This window comes from Cricetulus griseus, chromosome 4 (assembly GCF_003668045.3).
Source record: "Cricetulus griseus strain 17A/GY chromosome 4, alternate assembly CriGri-PICRH-1.0, whole genome shotgun sequence".
Taxonomy (NCBI): Eukaryota; Metazoa; Chordata; class Mammalia; order Rodentia; family Cricetidae; genus Cricetulus; species Cricetulus griseus.
Genome location: NC_048597.1, coordinates 215,222,086 through 215,241,634, shown reverse-complemented (window position 1 = coordinate 215,241,634; position 19,549 = coordinate 215,222,086). Strand labels below are relative to the sequence as shown.

Sequence of the window (19,549 nt, the reverse complement as noted above, 5' to 3'; positions counted from 1 at the left end):
GATTATTTAATAAATGCTCACATTTAAATTTTTCCTACAAAATATGTTAGTGATTAGATAAAATATGCTGATGAAGCTATACCCATCTAAATAAAGTGTTTTGAGTAGCTTCTCTTTATCCTTAGCCTGTACTTAATGGCACTCATACCCTCACCCTCAAATACACAGTAGGCATATTTATTACCAGTCACTTGCCTTGTAATACATCCCCATGCAGCTAGTTTTTGCGCCTAAGGCACAGCAATGAAATATATGTCTCCAGATATTACTAATGTCCCTTAGGGCAAGGTCAGTCCCCATTGAGAGCCATTGTTACTCATTTATAGAAATAGGTTTTATTTATTTATTTTTAATCTGGTCATTTCTGTTTCACTTTTCTCTAGACCCATATCTTTGATACTTAATCACAGTGTGTTAGTCTGTTCCTGAGTTCTTTTTTCCTTCTTTCTGCCTAATTTGTTGCTCTCTCATTTTCAATGTCTTTTTTTCTTCTGCCTAGTACTTACTCCTTATGTCTGTTTTCACATTTCTGAGGCTTAAATTTCGATATATTATTGGTGCTTATTCCCTTCCTTTTAAAAAAAAATCATTTTCTTTTTCAAAACTCATTGAGCTAGATGTGTTGGTATATGCCTGTAATCCCTCAAGAGTATAAGGAAAGAAGATCTTGAGCTGTAAGGCAGCCTGGGCTACATTGTGAGAACCTGTCTCAGAAAACCAAAATGATAACAACAAAAGAAGTATAGGGTAGAATGATCCATGTAGTTATGGAAATGAGATTGGAGACATCAATATGAAGTTGTCTATCTTATACAGAGGCAGATCGTTGCGTACAGACATATTTATAACGATCTCTGTATGCACAGGTTGGTATGCAGGTATGTTTTCTTGTTCTATCAGCTCAAGGGTCCCAGAAGCATCAATATCCCAATGACATTGATCACATATAGAGCGCAAGTCTTATTTTTGATACCATTCTTCATTTAAAGGAATAAGGGATCTTTGGAAGAGTAGATGAACCAAGGACTAGAATGGGAAATACACAAAATGATCCTGAAACAGGTAGGAGGGTTGCTGTTCATTTGTTTTGTTTTGTTTTTTTTGTTTTTTTTTTTTTTTTTTTTGAGACAACATTTCACTCTGTAGCCCTGGCTGTCCTGGAACTCACTCTGTAGACCAGGCTAGCCTTGAATTTAGAGATCGATCACCAGCCTCTGCCTCCAAGGTGCTGGTATTAAAGGTGTTGCACTACCAACGCCCAACTTTCAGAATTTTTTTTTTTAATGTCTGGGACTTGCATAAAGGGGAGTATGTTAAAGGAACATTGTTTTGCTCTTCTCTTAATTTTACTGAGTTCCTTGGACCTGCTGCTACTGACGTGACTCACTCAGGGGAAACTCCCTTCACCTGTGTGGGTCCATATGTAAGCCCTTAAACTCCATGTTAATCACTACAACATTATTAGTCCAGTTTTTTCCTTAAGTGGACATAGTTACAGCTTAAATATAAACTAGAAGGGATATCAGTTAGCATGTTTTTTAACATTTCAGGAAGCAGTGACCTCTAGGCCATCTGATAACAAAGTGCCATCAGAATAGGAGACTGACAGCAACTGGTGGGAGCAGATGCAGAGCCCCAGGGTCAAACATTAGGCCAAGCTTGGGGAACCCTGCTGAAGAGAGGATGGAAGAACTGTAGGAGCCAGTGGGGTCAAGAACACCACAAAATCCCATAGAATCAACTAACCAAGGCTCATAGGAGCTCACAGAGATTACATGGGACTGACCTAGGCCCTCAGTATGTGTGTAACAGTTGTGTAGCTTTGTCTTCTTGTGGGACTCCTAACAGTGGGAACAGGGCCTGTCTTTGACTCCTTTACTGACTTTTGGGACTCTGCTCCTCATACTGGGTTGCCTCACCCAGTCTTAATACCAGGAGAGGTACTTAGTCTTACTGTAACTTTGATGTTTTGTTGCTATCCATGGGAGGTCTACTCTTTTCTGAAAAGCAGCAGAGGAAGAGTGGAATAGGGGGAAGGGACTGGGCGGTGGAGGGGGAGGGGAATCTAAAGTCGAATGTAAAATCAATTAATTAAAAAAAAAAAGAACGCACCACTGAACAGACAAACCATTTATGACAGAAAAGAAGCGGAAGTGTTAATCAGTCAAATTTGAAAATGTTGATTTACTGAATACCTATGCAAATTGTCTCCTCAACTGCTAAATATACCTCATTAAAGATTCATATGGTAAAGAAAAAAAAAAACTAATGTTATGGCTGTTTCTAAACAGTAGTACTTGTTGAGAGAAACCTTTCTCTATCAGAATCCCCCCCCCCACCATCCCCTGTGTCTGTGTAGAGTTAAAAAAGGAAGAACTCCTTCTACTTCAGAGATGAAGATACTTTCCCGCTTAGTGGCAGAAAATGTGTTTAGTATCATGAGGCCTGGGGTTCAATCCTTACCCCCCCACAGAAAAAGTTATGGGCACATGTGTATATGTGTGTGTGTATGTATATGCATACTAGCAAGGATTAATTTTAAAGTTTCAAAATTATATGTGTGTGTTGTATTAATATGCACATTGTTATAGGTAAGGGTTTATATTAATATCTACACTTTCTCCAAGTGTTAATCTTCTATACTTAACAATAGTAAAAGAACCTTATCTAATTGTAAAGCATGTACTCATTTCTGTAGGAGAGTGAGAAATCCTTTTTCTCTTCAAACTTACTGGTACACATTAAGCCACCAAACTAGATGTTTTAAGTTGTGTGAGTCATAAAAGCTGTCCTTGTGTTACAGGTGTAACAATGAGAGTGAATGGACCCAGATTCATGAGAACATTATCCGAAAGTCAAGCACCAAGTACTCTGCCCCCAGTGCCAGCCATGGTGATGTGTTTCTTTGGCTATTTGTATATGCTAATCATGTAACACTTTGGTGGTTGGTGTTGATTGACTACTGTGTAAAGTTTAATTTCCTGTTAACATTTGTTTCCTTCCTAGGAATTTTCTAGTAGTAGTTCTTTATATAGTCATTCATTTAAGACCTTTTTAGTATCTGCTGACTAAAATATGTTTTGATCTTTTTAATAATGAACTCTATACACTTTGCTAAGTAACTTGATATCCACTCCTGTGAGCAAAATGTTTCAATGTTTTTTACCTTGTAAAGTCTGTTTTCTTGAACAAAAAGACAAGTATGAGTTCTCTTTCTACTATTGAATGTCAGCGTCTTAAAGAAAGACTGACACTAATGATTATTTTTCTAAGAAAACTCTCAGGGCAATGGTGTGGGTTAGTGATAAAGTGTTTGCCCAACATGTAGCCTTAGGTTCTGTCCCTAGCACTTTGGCAGGAGAAATGGAAAAGAGACCAAACTTGGTGTCTTTCCTAGTACTATGCACAGGGTTTGTGTATGGTTCTGAATAAGAAAAATGTTTTGTTTTTGTAGGTCTTATTATTTCCCTACAGCTTTTTCGTGGTGACATGGAACAGATCCGGAGAGAAAATCCCATGATATTTAATAGAGGATTAGCAATTACAAGAAAATTGGGATTTCCTGATGTCATCATGCCAGGTAAGAAGAACTGCTTGGGGATGGGGAAGGGAGATGGATTCGAAGAATGGAGTTTAGTGCTCCTTGCTTGAGCAGGTGGTAAGCTATCCAGGTGAGCTATACAGCTATTAAAGTCTCTGCCTCCCAAGTCAGGTGCCGACTGTAGTTTTTAGCAGTAGCCCTTTGGGTCTTGTAAGCATTTGTTCTTTGCCAGAAGCCCCCTGTACCATGTTCCCCAGTGCAACATGACAGTTGAGCAGATGGGCTTTGTGGAGCTCTGGTGATAAGAAAAGCAATGTGAAATTTCTTCATAGAGATGTGTAAGCTTCTCTTCCATCATAGTCCCTAATTGAGGATTTCTTCATGAGAATTTCCTGCTTAAGGGGAAGAATTTATCAAAATATGTGTCTACACTGTCGGACTCCTGTTTGTGTAGGAATTACGGGTACATTTTAATGTAACAGAAAATAGATATACAAACAGCAGGGATTTAGGCATTCTAAATATTACTGCCTATTTTCTCAGCAGTTGTCTCAATGGAGATCCAGGGCAGAAAGGAGGGATACATTGCCTCTCCAGTAAGGTTTTGCTAGGCATGTACTAGGCTCATGTTTTCTATTAGGTGGACTGGGGTAGAACTGGAAAAGTAGATCTAAATGGGTTATTAGAGCTGGAAGAGCTGTTAGAGGTAAAAGGACTGGCTACAGATTGATGGCAGGTAGTTTGATAACCAAGATGTGAAGGATAGGGAGATCAGAACAAGCAAATACCTGGCTGTCTGGATAGATTCTAGAAGAGGGTGGACCCACCCTCTCAGTTGAGTTTTAATTCCCTGTACAAAGCTTGTTTTGTTGAGAAGAGGCCAGGATGGACTAAATATATCATCTGTTAGTTGTTCACTAAATCTTCTTGTTGGAAACATTTGCCAGTACACACCCAAAGGAAATGTGATTTGAGCATAAAGAAGGCCCACACAGTGGGTTCCAGCTGCCTTCCAGCTACTCCATTGCCCAGATTTATTTTCTATCACCTTCATTCCCTCCCCGTAGACACTATTCAGAGCAAGCTGCTGTGAACTGCTTTTATTTCCTACTCATGAACACAGGAGGCTCTTTGGATGGCAAATTTAGGCCAACTAGATCAATTATGTTTATTGCTAAGTGCTAAGAGACTAAATGCTGATGAAGGGCCTACATCTGGCTGTTGTACAGGTGAGCGTTCCATTGGAAATTGCTCATATACTTTCATGATCCCATTCTTCAGCCCTGTCTGGACCCTGTAATCAGGAAAAGAAAAGACCAAACAACAATCTCAGCTTTTCAGCAATGAGGCTTTGAAAGGAGAACAGAAGCTAACTGAAATTGACCTAATAACCTTTTCAAAATTAGATGGCTAGGTGCTAACTGTGGTGGAATAATGTGTGTCCTTTAAGTCCTTTCTTCCTTTTCTTAAGTTTTTTTTTTTTTTTTGTACAATATCTGGACATTAACTTCTAATAGCTCATGGAAATAAAACTAACTAAAAGAATCTAGAAAGAAATAAACTTCAGTCAAAATTGTACATAATGATTGGGAGATACCTCAGTCAGTAGAGTGCTTCCCTTGCAAGCATGAGGACCTGAGCTCAACCAGTAGAACCCATTTTAAAAAGCTATGTATGGTGGTGTATGGTGTAATCCCAGCATTCAGTCAGGAGACAAAGACAGGCAGATTTCCTTAGGTTTGCTGGCCAGCCAGCCCAGCAGACTTGGCAAAACTCCATGCCAGTGAAAAATCCTGTCTCAAAAAGATCCAAGGTGGGCAACTTCTGAGAAATAACATCTGACTTTCCTTTGACACATGTTATATATTTGTATAAATTATATTACCAAGATACATTAAAAAAAACTTACATCTATGGAAAAGACCTGCTCGAGTACTTGCCCTCACTTTGTATCACTGACACACAAGCTTGTAAGGGATTTTTATCTACACTAAAAATGACTGGAAATGTGTGATGTCAGGATTACTGAGGCAAGCTGAGGTTAAGGAAGTATTCTGTTTCCTGAGAAGCTAAAGCATCATCGGATGATTTTTCTCTACAAGGCAAGACACTTGGCATTTCTTGGAGACCTGGGACCAGGTCATGTGGGTACTCTTCTGGCTTTGTAGTGCTGAGTATTATAGCTAAAAGTAAGCAATACTTTGTACATATTCTGTCCCATATTCTATCCTTTCTCCTCCTTAGGAAAGAGCCTTTTACACAAGTGGCCACTCCTGGAATTAAAACTTATCTCCTTATATTGTGTTCCAGTATATTGTCAAGAATAGGTTTCACCATACTTAGACAGGGTGATAGTGCTGTTCCTACAGGTTCTGCTAAAGCAGGGGTATGTGTGTGTGTGTGTGTGTGTGTGTGTGTCTGTCTGTCTGTCTGTCTGTCTGTCTGTCTGTCCACAAGTGTGTATATGCATGTGTATTATATTGTGGTCTTTCTGTCTTGAGAACAATGACTGTAGGAAGAAAAGCCTTGGAGAGTCTAGTGATCCCTCCTTCTGAAGCTGGGGCACCCTTCTAAGAGAATATTGCACCTGGGTTATAACAGTTCCTCTGCTTTGAAGTGCTGGCCAACTTACAAGAAGCTGCAACTACATCTTCTTGACACATGGACACATGGAGCAAGAACAAGAAAAGAAACTATGTCAGTAGCTGTGAGCATATCAACACTAAAGTCTGAGAAATTATAGTAAATGAAAAATTAGAATTACTCGTAAGCTGTGATCCTTATTTTAAAAGTATCCAGCATTTGGCAGAAACTACCAGATATTCATATGGAGAGGTCTATTTTTGTCAGGCTGGCCCAGATAGATCCCTGTCAAAACATGTTGCTAGAACTGCATAGAGGAGTTAAGCCAGACTCTAGGCATAGGTATCTAACATGTCATTTCTAAAAAGTCTTTCTGACTTCTTTTCACTGTTTTCTGTGAGAGTTTATATACATGACAGGTGGATGCTGTAAGAAAAAGACAAGTTCCTGTGTGCCAGCTGATCCCTAATTAAGCTGTCTAGGTCTATTCATGACCCTTAGTAATGGCCAAAGGCAGCAGTGGTATTGCAGGAATTCTGAGAGCCATTGTCCTTAAACCCCATAAAAAGGCATGCCTAACACAAAATGCCATGTTGTTACTAAAGAACAAATAGATACGGAAATTAAGTCTTTATTGACTTGAGATAGGATGACTTTGAACTCCTTATATACATGAGTATAAGTGACGCAGGCCTTGAACTCTTGATCCTTTTGCCTCTACTTCCCAAATAATATTACAAGTTGGTCCCACCACACCTAGCTCATAGTTTGTTCTTTGTCTTTTGTAAGTATGTGATTTTTTTTTCTGTGTGTGTCCGTGTGTGTGTGTGTGTGTGTGTGTGTGTGTGTGTGTGTGTGTGTGTGTGTGTTTATATTCATATGTTTGTGTATATGTGTGTATGTAGAAGCCAAAGGTTGACACTGGGTGTCTTCTGTCACTATCTATTTTTTTCTTTCTTTTTTGAGACAAGGCTTCTCATTGAACCTGGAACTCACCAATTGAGTAGATTAGTTGGCAAGCAAGCCTCTAGAAAACTTATGTCTCCATGCTCCCAAATGCTGGAGTTACAGACATATACCACTATGGTTGGCTTTTTACATGGTGCTAAGGATCTGAACCCAGGTCCTCATGCTTGTGCAACAAGTGCTTTACCAACTAAGCCATCTCTTCATTTTCTAAACTGAGCACATAAAACCTTTTGTTAGTTAATCACAATATTTCTCTATTTTCTCCTTCCTTCAGGATTATTTTTATTCATCACGAAAGCTAATAACTCTATAGCACACCCTTAGTTCTTTCCTATAAAAGATATTGGGTATGAAAGACTGGGTTAGGACAAGTCTGTTGAAGAAGGTACTATATACCCTTCTTCTAGACACCATACTTAAGCCATGTGCCAATACCCGTATCTTATTTTATTTCTTGTCTTTCCTGGAAAGCCTATGTCCTGGGGTTAATGGAAATACAGATAGTTCTTTTGTGGTTCTATGACAAGTATAGTGTTTTAATCTGTTTTTAAAGTCTTGACTTACTAAGGGTATTTATTGTCTCTAGTGGGTATGGGCGAAGTTTCAAATTAGTTAAGTGATCTTCTATCTTAATATAAAAGTACACCCATGACTCAATATATTGATCTGTCTACAATAAGTCTTCCCCTAAAGCAGAGGTTCTCTAATGTTAATATGAATCAGAATTGTTTTCAAGACTTAGAAAAACAGATTATTGTGCCCACCTCAAGAGGGTTCTGATTTGTTGAGTTGGGCCCAATGGTTTGGCTTTCTCACCAACTCTTAAGTGGTAATGATGGTGCTAGTTTGAGAACTCTTTTAAGAACTATGTCTTAGGGCTGAGAGATGGCTCAGTAGTTAAGAGAGCTTGCACTGCTCTTGCAGGATGCCTGGATTCAGTTCCTAGCACCCATATTGTATGGCTCACTACTTGTAACTCCAGTTTCAGAAGATATGACTCTCTCACCTGGGCTTCATAGACACAAGTACATACGTTCATGTTCTCTCTCTCTCCCTCCCTCCCTCCTTCCCTTCCTCCCTCCCTCATACACACACACACACACACATTTTAAAAATATATTATGAAAGAACCATGTCTTAGGACTGGCAAAATGGCTTAGTGAGTAAAAAGTACTTGCTGTGTAAGTCTGAATTTGATCCCCAGAATCCACACTGGAACTGGCTCCTGAAAGTTGTCCTGTGACCTCTACATCATGGCTCCCATAAACCCACATTCACATACACACATCATACATACATACATACATACATACATACAATAACAATAAGTAAAACTTAAATTCAAACTTAAAAAAGGAGTGAGCAAGCATGACTTAGCCAGTGCTCTGCTTTGTGTATGGATGGTTTGTCCCTGCTGAGTCAGATCTAAGGTAAACAGTATCTGTCCCTGGGTTGCTCTGGACTTACACATAAAAGACAGTTGTGCAGACATGCTACCCCTCTTACAGAGCCTCTAATTGTTGCCTTTGTGCTTGTAAATACACTCTTGTCATTTTCTTTGATCCTTAATAAAAAAAAGTGCATGTTTCATCGCTGATCTACAAGTGATGTTTCTTTCTCTTTTCCTGTTTGTCTTAATTGTTCTTGTTTTTCTCTGTGCTGTCCCCCTCATTCTCGCCCCTTTCTTTCTGATGCAGAGATGAAGATGGTTGGGTGTAAGTTCTTGATTTTGTGTGTCCTGACTGCTTATTGCCTGCTTTGTTCTCATCACCATTTGTTCCATGGAATGTTACAATACTGGGGTGGGGTGTCATGTACATTATTAATCCTTCATCAGTCTCACCTTCCTGGGTAATTGACAAGAACTAAAAGAGAAGCTACCAGCCTAATCTAAAACACCATATATTTCTTTGGGTGTTCATTAAGATCTGAAGACATACTGCAACGTTTTTAAAATATCTTAACAAGTCTGAAGTGTAGATAGGGAAACAACTTTTAAATGAGATATTATGCCTTACTCCAGTTTAAAAAAAAAAAAATGGTCAGGTGGTGATGGTACACAACTTTAATCCTAGCACTGGGGAGTCAGGCAGATCTCTGTGAGTTTAAGGGTAATCTGTCCTACAGAGTAAGTTCCAGAACACCCAGGACTATACAGAGAAACCCTGTCTCAGAAAACAAAACAGACAAACAAAAATGAGTGATTACTATTCTGAGCCACAGAATCAGAAAGGCAAAGATTTCTCTCTTACTTATGTTAGGACATAGCTCATAAGAATGGCAAACACATAGAAAGATGACTTTGGGGGGAAAACTCTGCACAAGGCCAGTGGTAGAATGATTTAATATAAATGTGTTTCCATGTTCAGTCTTTATCAAAATGAGTCCTTGACCAAGGGGTACTTGACCTTATGGGCTTTATGGGAGGGAGTGAGGCTTTGGCCATATCTCTAAAGTATGGGATATAAATCAGTTTTCTTTAAAGAATATAGTCCCTGTTGGATTGATCATGTTCCAGCTGAAGGCCACACATCCAAGAATTTATGGGTGGCACACATTGGACTTGATAAGTATTCAAAGAAATAAAAAGAAGTTGCAAAGTTGAATGGGTAGAGAAGGAAGTGGATATGGTTAAAACACATTGTATAAACTTCTGAAAGGACTAATAAAATTTTTGTTGAAAAGTCATCACATCCCTGGCCTAAGAAAGGATTCATTATATATACCATGTCACTTTTCTCCTATACGATCATCCTGTTAGAACAGAGGGTATTTATAACTTTGCAATGACGGAAGTCAAAAGTGTATGGCTGAAAACATAATTAAGATTCCCATCATTTCTGCATAATCTAGTGTAATCTGCTCAAAAGTTTCTTTCTTCCCTACCCTAAGAAAGTAAGAACTACCCTGAAATAAAATTTGGACTTCTATACTTGAAACTCCAAGTAGAATGGCATGCATCTCCACGTTTTAATAAATGCTGCTGCTAGGATATATCTTACTTTTCTGCCAAAAGAGACCTGGCACCACCTCAGGTAGGCAGCTACATCTTCTAGGAGAAAGTCAGTTTTTGTTTTCCACCGTCTCAAGGGGAAGAAAGTATTTCCACAGACGCCCTTGCTAGTCCTGTAAAACAAAGTATAAATGATATAGTATTTATACCATTTTACTTAAGCTCAAAGACCCTTTGTGATATGAATAATCTATGTAGAATGGATGTGAATATAAGACAAACCAGACTGTATACCCAAATCTGTGTGGACCATGTCTATCAGGATGGAATTCCAAATAGGCCAGAACAATATGGCTCTGTCTTATATTGCTGTGAAGAATCACCACGACCACGGCAACTTTTTTTTAAGATTTATTTATTTATTTATTTATTTATTTATTTATTTATTTATTTATTATGTATACAGGTGTTCTGCCTCCATGTATGCCTGCAGGCCAGAAGAGGGCACCAGATCTCATTACAGATGGTTGTGAGCCACCATGTGGTTGCTGGGAATTGAACTCAGGACCTTTGGAAGAGCAGCCAGTGTTCTTAACCTCTGAGCCATCTCTCCAGCCCCCCACGGCAACTTTTATAAAGAAAACATTTAATTGAGTGGGGCTCGATTACAGTTCCAGAGGTTCAGTCCATTATGATCATGTCAATATGGCACTGGAGCTGAGAGTCTTTACATCTTGATAGGCAGGCAACAGAAAATTGACTAACACACTGGCTGGTATCCTGAGCATAGGAAACCTCAAAGTCCACCACACTACGTTGCACACAAGGGCATACCCACACACACAACGCCACACCTCCTGATAGAGCCACTCTCTATGAGATTATAGGGGCCAGTCATACTCAAACTACCACAGGTACATATAACCCAAAACTCCTAAGTAAGGGCAGAGTATATAAGAAGAGTTAATCTTGCTAGCTGAATGTTCTGGTATCTTAATTAGACCTCAGAGGTTCATAAGGAGACTGCTCCTAGAAGAAATAATTGTGTCATGGTGCAGTGTTTTCTTCAGTCACTGGAATGCACCTTTTGGAAGACCAGACTGTCAGAGTGCTCCTGAACAGCACTGTTACCTTCTCAGAGCTCTTCTTTTGTGAGGACCCTAAGGAAGTATTTCAGGCCAATTCCTATCATGATCATGTGGTCTCCGGTTCAAAGCTTTGCTTCCAGCAGTTGTTTCTGTAGGCTCACAAAAATCTGGTTGGTTTTTTAATACATACTAGAAGTCATATATATATATATATATATATATATATATATATATATGTCTTACATATATATGTGTGTGTATGTGAAGGTATATAAACATTCTAATCTCATGAGCCAAATCCAGCCAGAAGTCTGTTTTTGAACTAGTTGCCAGCCAAAATTGTTTTTGTCTTTTGAAACAGTCTCTCTCTGTATAATATAGGTTGGTCTTGAACTTAGATCCTTCTACCCCCAAATTTTTAACATAATAAAGTACTGTGAAAACATAATGTGCAACTGACCCACAATACCTCAGCTACTATCAGATCTGTATAGGAAGCTTCTCTACCTCTGCCATCTGTTAAGTATCTAGTCCCCTGACCTGCTGCTATACCAACAGCTGACACTGGTATTTTAAGAGCTGTGAAAGAGGAGGAGACATTCTTCTTACAAGAATGAGCCCAATTAATCCCAAATAATCCATCTCCAGGAAAAAAAAACACTGGTGTGTGGCACCCAACTAAGTTCTGGTGACTTTACATAAAATATAAAGTTCTCTGCCATCATTAGAAAACTGAGAGCACCCAACAAAGAGAGGCAGGGATACCCATCTCCCTTCCTAAATTAGGATATTCCATTAGCTGGGCAACAATCAGCAATGCCCTTCCAGCACTTCTCCAGACTGCCTGCCTAGGGCTGCCCAGGCTTTTACTCTTGAGCAAACGTTATCACTACCGACTCAGCAAGCCTCCATAATAGGAACTAAGAAGAATATCAGAATCACCTAGTGATATTTATATAAATATATGTACGCATGACTCTCTATAATCCCAATAGGTAGATGCTAGAAATCTATTTTAACATGATATCTGGGTCATTAAAATATTATCAGCCAGGCACTAACATGCAAACCTTCAAAACCAGTACTTAAGTCCTCTCTTGTCCATCTTCATTACAAAGTGCCTGTTATCTTCCCTCAGTGGGAAGTAGTTCCTGGCAATGAATGTTAACGTTTTTCTTGAAGGCAGTGCCTTAATCTTGAGGCATGATTCCATTGTTGAGTTTGGGGAATATATAATGTGGATTGGGGAACAATTAAAGGGAGGGAAAACCCTGGGAGACTACCTATAAGGTGCACTTAGGCTGTTCATACTTGCTTTTTAGGTTTTCTCCTAATTCCAGGACAATTAGTGAAGAGTGTGATTTTAGTGATACCACCAGGACCTTTTGACAAGAAACCTGGCATCACCTCAAGTAATATTAACCTTCATGAAGTATCATTTTTAAATATGAAAGACAATTTGCAAGTTACAGCCATAAGGCAGTCTATACCCGTTCTGAGATTATCTGTGGTCTAGGCAGATCTATTATCTAAATAAGGAGTAATCAGGGATATGGTAAAACCAAGCTGCTTCAGTCTGTACCTTGGAGGGTTAGTACTTGTGTTAAATCTTTTGAATGGTATCACTAAGACTCTCAAAAAGAGTAGAAACTGAAGGAATAGCTAGTTTAGCCCTTTTGTTTTAAATTGGCACTTTCACTTGAAATATCCTGCTCAAAAACTATGAATTCATTAATGAATCAACATAGATAAAATTTTGTCATTAACAGTCTGCAAGATAAAGACCCAGTTTTGTGTTATTCAGTATTGTTATTGCTAAGAAAAGTTTGAAAAATCTCATTTCAAGGGCATGTTTATTGTTGACCTACACATAAAGCCATAGAAATGAAAATTTTGTATGCATTAGAACATTATTTCAAGCAGATAGCAGATACTCACTTTTAAAAGTCACATGAACTATCTCTAAAGTAACTCCCAGAAACTGAAAACCAGAGTAAACAAAGTACCTAGTCTTTAGATTAGACATTAATATTGGGCTGGAGAGACAGCTCAGGGGCCAAGAGCACTTGCTGTTCTTGTAGAGGACCCAGGTTCCTCTCATGTGATGGTTCACAACCATCTCCAGCTCCAGGGACTTTGACACCTTCTTCTGGAAGGCACACATGTAGTATGCAGACAAAATGCCATACATATAAAAAATAGACATTAAAATTATCTTAGTTCATTTATTCACTTAATGTTAAAAATCATTCTAGAAACTGAATAATTACTTAAATTCCATAAGTTAATGTGTAACTAAAAGGCTTTTATTAGAAGAGGCAGTTTCAATTATTAAAGGTGCCACGTGTCATCAATTCTGACTCATCCCATTATAATGACAATAGCCAATAGTAAATTTCCCAGCCAAGTTTGAATTTTAGACTTTAGGGGCTTTCAATACATACAGAAATAATTGTATTCAGCCTGTTACCAGTCAGTGACAAACTGATGAATTTGAGTTCCTTTTTTTTTTTTTTTTTTTTGTCTGCCATCCCCATCACACTTGTACATAACAGTACTATTGGTGTATATGAAGAAGGTCAGAACAAAGGAAGCAGAGTAAGGCTCTAAACTTAACCAGACTTTAAAGCACAGACCACCCAAACAAAGAGAAAAGTTTGAGAAGACTACATAAATGGACACTTTCAAACCTGCCCACATATACAATAGGAATATTCATGAATAATCTTTAGAACACATTTTCTTTTTCCCTTCATGAAAGCCTAAGGAAACAAGATGGCTTTCAATATTAGAAAAAGTTTTCCAGGCTCCTAAAAAATATTTGTCATAGACTGCTCTTCTCTACTTGAGTCAAGTTATTTTGAAAACTTTGTGTATCATATAATTGTGATTGTTAGGCTGCACTCCTAGGCTAGGATGGTGTACTCTGAAGAATGACAGGAAGGGTCATGAAGACCTCAAGAGAAGCCTCTGCATATAGGCCAGACCTATTCAGAGTTGATGCTAAGACACTTTCAAAGGTAGAGAGGAGAGATAGTTGGTACAAGAAAGATAGCAATGCTACATATATGTGACCAAATCAGGAAGCTTCCTTGCTAACCAAAACCAAATGGTGTTTCTCACATTGTGACTCTAGGTAATAAACATATTTTGATAAGCCTCCAGAAAGAAGTAGTGTGTCCTTTATTCAGATTCCAATGTTTTGAGAGTTGTAAAAAGAAAACTATGAAAGACAAGAAAAATCTCTTCCAAGGCTTAAAAAATTATCTCTTAAAGGTAAGACAGACATGACTAAAATAATTTCTAAAATCTTGGAGGGGAGAGAGTGAGCAGTCTGAACACCAACAACCCAAGATAAGATTCTCTAAGTAAGCTGTAGTGAACACCTTTAGGATACACTTAGAGAATATGTAACTAACCTTCTGATACTGCTGCACTGGTGTTGGCGGAAAGTCCATTGTTATTAACCAAGTTTGGAATGCCCCTAGGATCCAAATGCTAGCCTGATCCTCCATGCAAACGGGACATTGTGGGTATCTATGGTCATGAACATATTGCATTTTCCCCCCTCAACAGGTGATATCCGCAATGATTTGTACCTAACCCTGGAGAAGGGGGATTTTGAAAGAGGGGGAAAGAGTGTACAAAAGAATATTGAAGTGACCATGTATGTACTTTATGCAGATGGAGAAATCTTGAAGGTAAGGCTTGTTTTTGTGGACTGTCAGTACAGAAGCTCCCTCCCTTTAGGCAGAACCAAAGTCAAATGGCCCCTATGTGGTTTTTTTCTTTTTCCTGCCTTCCTTTTTCATTCAGGAAGCTCTGCAGTGTGCCTTGAAAAGGATTCCTAATGTCGTATAGCCCTTGCATCAATTCTTCCTACTGTCTAACCTGCATGCCTCTTACTCCATTTTAGACCTATTCCTTTGCTTCTGCCCAACATTCTGCCCTGCATGTTACCTGTTTCCGTTCCACCCAGCACAGAGCTGCCTGGTTTTTGTAGTGATTAGTAGGTCCTCCTTTGTCCTTTTGCTCTTTGAGAGAGGATAGGATTTGCACACCCTCTTGCTGGCAACACATTTTGGGTCAGAGAAGAACAGATCCAGCCTAGGAAATCATTTCCATCAATTTAGTATAAGGATTCTTTGTCATTCTTCATTGAAAATGGAGACCTGGAGAGCTGATTTTTTTTTTTTTTTAAGATTGCCTGTTTTTTCCTCAGTTCTGTCAGGGTAAAGACAGCTAGCAAACCAGCTGTTTACAAGCTTCACTTTGGTGTACTGGTTAAAACCCCATGAGGAAGTTGGAACAGGAATTATTAGCTTTACTGTATAGAGGAAAAGGGCAAAATTAGTCAAAATAGTCCCCCAAAGCATAAAGAAATAGAAGAGAATGTTTAAACAGGGAAAAAACAGTGATTTGTGTGTCACTGTAAAATACTAAATAAATAAACTCAACTCAAGAGCCCTAGATGGTCATGTTCATTGCTTACACAGGAAAGCATCAGAGAGGCAGAGCTATTAGCCACTCATATGTGGGAGCTGCCCTTAATTTTACTGCCCAAAATTTCATCTTGTAGGACAAGGAACAAAACAGTACTAAGTCTGCATCTTTGTAGTAATGTTTCAAAGCTTGAGTCAGATTAAATCTGATATATCTTGTTTATGGAAAGTTAATAAAGGTAACCTAAAGTAGTTTGACATAGTATTAAGGAAAATTAGAGAACAGTCTTTATCTTATAATTTAGAATTTCTTCTTGGTCTGATAAAATGTCATGTATAATTAATTGACTTTTCTGTGGAACTTCTTATATTCTTTCTCGGAAAGAATGAAAAACTTACCTTGGTGTTGCAGGTGCGCCAACCTGCTTCTTTCAGCTTGTTACAGTTTGTGTGGTTACTTCTGACCCAAGGAAGATAAGGAGCATCACCACTGCTGCCAGGAATGCCCAACTTATTGATATTTTCCCAAGTTGTCATCTACAATGTGTTGGGCAGCATTCATAGCTATCCTAGGATGCATGTGATCTGGGAACCTCAGATTGGGCATTCCTGGAACAACTACACTGTCTATATAATTACTTCCAAAAATAATGAATTTAAGGCAAATATATTATCATCTGATCAGCTGAAAAAATAAGATCTTCACATAGGATAAAATAAAGCATTCTAATGACAGAGAAAGTGAGGTTCTTCCATGAAAATAACATCTTATTTTGCTTTTCTTTTCTAGGACTGTATCAGCTTGGGTTCTGGAGAGCCAAATAGGAGTTCCTATCACTCCTTTGTTCTCTACCACAGTAATAGTCCTCGTTGGGGAGAAATTATCAAGTTGCCTATTCCCATTGACAGATTCCGGGGCTCCCATCTACGCTTTGAGTTCAGACATTGTTCCAGTGAGTGAGACTTCACTTCATATTCCCTCAAGGATAAAAATGTAACTTTACTCTTGAAGTAAAATTGTGAAGATTTTTGTTAGTGGGAACTAGAAATAAACAGAAATAGGACGTCATCAGAGCCTGCATCTTAGACTATAAAAGCGATGGTTCAAAACCATGAAATTTGGGGCTGGAGAGATGGCTCAGCAGTTAAGAGCAATCTGCTCTTCTAGAGCACCTGAATTCACTTCCCATCCCTGACATCAGATGACGCACAACCATCTGTAACTCCAGCTCCAGGGGATCTGATGCCCTCTTCTAGCCTTATGTACACATGTGGTGCACACATACACATATGTACACACACACACACACACACACACACACACACACACACACACACACATTTTTTTTTAAATCCTTGGGATCTGATATTGGCTTTTCCTAGTATCTGAAATGCCCTGTGTTATTTGGAATGTTTTCTTTGTACTTACTAAACTACTTTTAAAGAACCTTCTTCCCTTTTTTATCAAGACTAGAAAGTTAGTTTCTCCTGTGGTCATGGTAGCCTTGTATACCTTGAGATACTAATGGAAATTCAGACAGCATATTTCTCATCATCCTGCAGTCAGGTTGCTACCTAGTTAATGTAGTAAAGTTCAAAAGAGTGTGGGTGACAAATACAAGGGGATTTCTAATAATTGGCTCTGCTTTCAGCAAAGGACAAAGGGGAAAAGAAACTCTTTGGTTTTGCATTCTCTCCCCTGATGCGTGATGATGGCACCACACTCTCAGATGATATTCATGAGCTTTATGTGTATAAGGTACGGACCTGGCTTTCTTTCATCTCCATTCCATACCTCAGTTATGGCCATTCTCAAGTATGATTCTCACTTAAGTCAATTTCATTGGTCAGGTCAGAGGATTCTAGGTAGTACACTGGTGTGTGACAGTAGGACAACTGTGGCCAGGCCTTAGTTTTCTAAGTACATTTCTAGGTGGCCCTTCTCCCACAACTAATACCAGCATGCCCTTTGTTTCCTACCTCTCACTTCAGTAGAGAGAATTCATTACCAACTCTTTTATGCCATTATCATTCTAATATGTTCCAATTCCTGCTGTTTGAGTGCATAGTGTTGTCAGTTACACAGCATAGCTGCTAACCAAGGTTGCTTATCAGATAGAGGCCACAGATCCTATCATGTTCTAGGAAATTCATGAACAGAAAGCACTCCTGTAGGAGAACCTGCAACCCAAGGTCCAACTGTAGGAAGATGGTTATAGTGTTAACTCAGAAGTTCCCTGGGACCTGGTTTTTACATGTTTAGTGGCTTAGGAAACATCCTCTGTTCTCTCTGTTTACCTACAGTGTGATGAGAATAGCACATTTAACAACCATGCCCTGTACCTGGGCCTGCCCTGCTGCAAAGAAGACTACAATGGCTGCCCTAATATTCCCTCCAGTCTCATCTTCCAGCGTAGCACCAAAGAGTCTTTCTTCATTTCTACACAACTTTCTTCTACCAAACTCACACAAAATGGTAGGTAATGATGCCTGCAAGGTGGATCTCTCTTTTGTTTTCAGTTGTTGGTTCCACACTGCTGAGTGTGTTGAGATCAAGACTGTTTCTTGATGGCAAAGCAGAGACCTTTTTTTCCATTTGAAATTGAAGGGATTGTTCAATAATAGCCCACGAAGTTGTCCATGGTTTTTGTAGTTCCTACGGTTCACATCCATAGTACACAGATAATCTTTGTCCTTTTTTTCAGCACTGAAAATAATCTCCTATAGTCACAACCAATTCTATTACCCTAGATTCCATTTTTCTTTGTCTGAAAGAATTTGAGCCTTGCTTAACCTTATATGGTTCACTGTATTCTGGGTTTCCCTTCTAGTGGACCTCCTTGCTCTGCTGAAATGGAAAGCCTTCCCAGACCGGATCATGGACATACTAGGACGGTTGCGGCATGTCAGTGGGGAGGAAATTGTTAAGGTATGTTTCTCACTCAGTCTAAACACACTTTCTGAAAAAGAATATGGGCAGAAATTCCCTGTGATATCTGCCAGTAAGCCTCTAAGACCATTTCTCCAAATACATAATAGATGGATGGGAATAGTTTGGGAAGGTTTTTTGTTTTGTTTTTGTTTTCTTCAGTTTCTCTTCTAGCTACTTTATTTTTTTTTTCAAAAAAAAATTATTATCCTCTCAAGAATTACATTTAAATTTTAAACCCTATTTAATGATTTGTTTTACTTCCCACAGAAAAAAAATATTAAAGGATAGTGGTAAAAAGTATCTGCTCTTTAGCATTTGACCAATGGGAAGAGCCACCCTATATCTTCTGCAAAATCCTTAAGCTATATATACCCCCCAAGAGCCACCTGGTTATCCCTTATCTAGGTAGAGGCAGGGACTGGATGTTTTTTGTCATCCCAGTGATTATAGTGTCTGAATGTTTTTGTTTTCTTCTTTCTTTAGGTCTTTCTCATTTTTCTTAACACATAAGCCCTGGCTCTTCATTATAAATACTCTGAATACTGTCCATTAGTGTGTAGCTGTTATTTTTGGCCCAATTTCTTACCTAGGGTCCATATTAGGGAACTCTTTCTTACCCTTTATCATGGCTGCTTTCTTAGGTATCTTTGTGATATTTCCCATCTAGTGAAACACTGTCTTTTCCAGAGGTATTTTTAGGAATTCTCTGGGCAGCATTTTGCCGGATTGGTTTTTGGCTTAAGATTGTACCAGGCACTTCAACAGAAAATACTGCTCTGCTGAAGAGAGCAGAGGAACAGCCCTATGTTATCTCATATTGTTTGGAAATAAATTATTAATGTATAACTTATTTGCTTTGATTGCAACATAATAGATTTTATTTTTCAAGGCTCCAAGCACCCATTGTTATTTACTATTAACTCCCCTAGTTTTGCTGCTTCAAACAAAGGCATATATACGTAAAACAAATACTAGCAACAAACAACACTGCCAGATTTTTTATCCACGTTGAGAGCCCTCATTGGCTGCATTTTCCTTTTT

General features: G+C 38.7%; 1 protein-coding gene across 8 annotated transcripts in view; it reads left to right on the top strand.

Moving 5' to 3' along the window:
• Positions 1-19,549, top strand: part of Dock3 (dedicator of cytokinesis 3) — a 309,043-nt gene that overhangs the window by 173,498 nt on the left and 115,996 nt on the right. For all 8 annotated transcript variants that reach the window (XR_003485121.2, XM_027414437.2, XM_027414435.2 and 5 more), the window contains 7 exons: positions 2,804-2,892; positions 3,455-3,580; positions 14,711-14,835; positions 16,367-16,529; positions 17,229-17,335; positions 17,881-18,052; positions 18,408-18,505. Coding sequence is in view for 7 of the 8 variants with exons in the window: in XM_027414437.2 (XP_027270238.1) it covers positions 2,804-2,892; positions 3,455-3,580; positions 14,711-14,835; positions 16,367-16,529; positions 17,229-17,335; positions 17,881-18,052; positions 18,408-18,505 (880 nt within the window). In the remaining variant the exon portion in view is untranslated. The remainder of the gene's footprint in view (positions 1-2,803; positions 2,893-3,454; positions 3,581-14,710; positions 14,836-16,366; positions 16,530-17,228; positions 17,336-17,880; positions 18,053-18,407; positions 18,506-19,549) is intronic.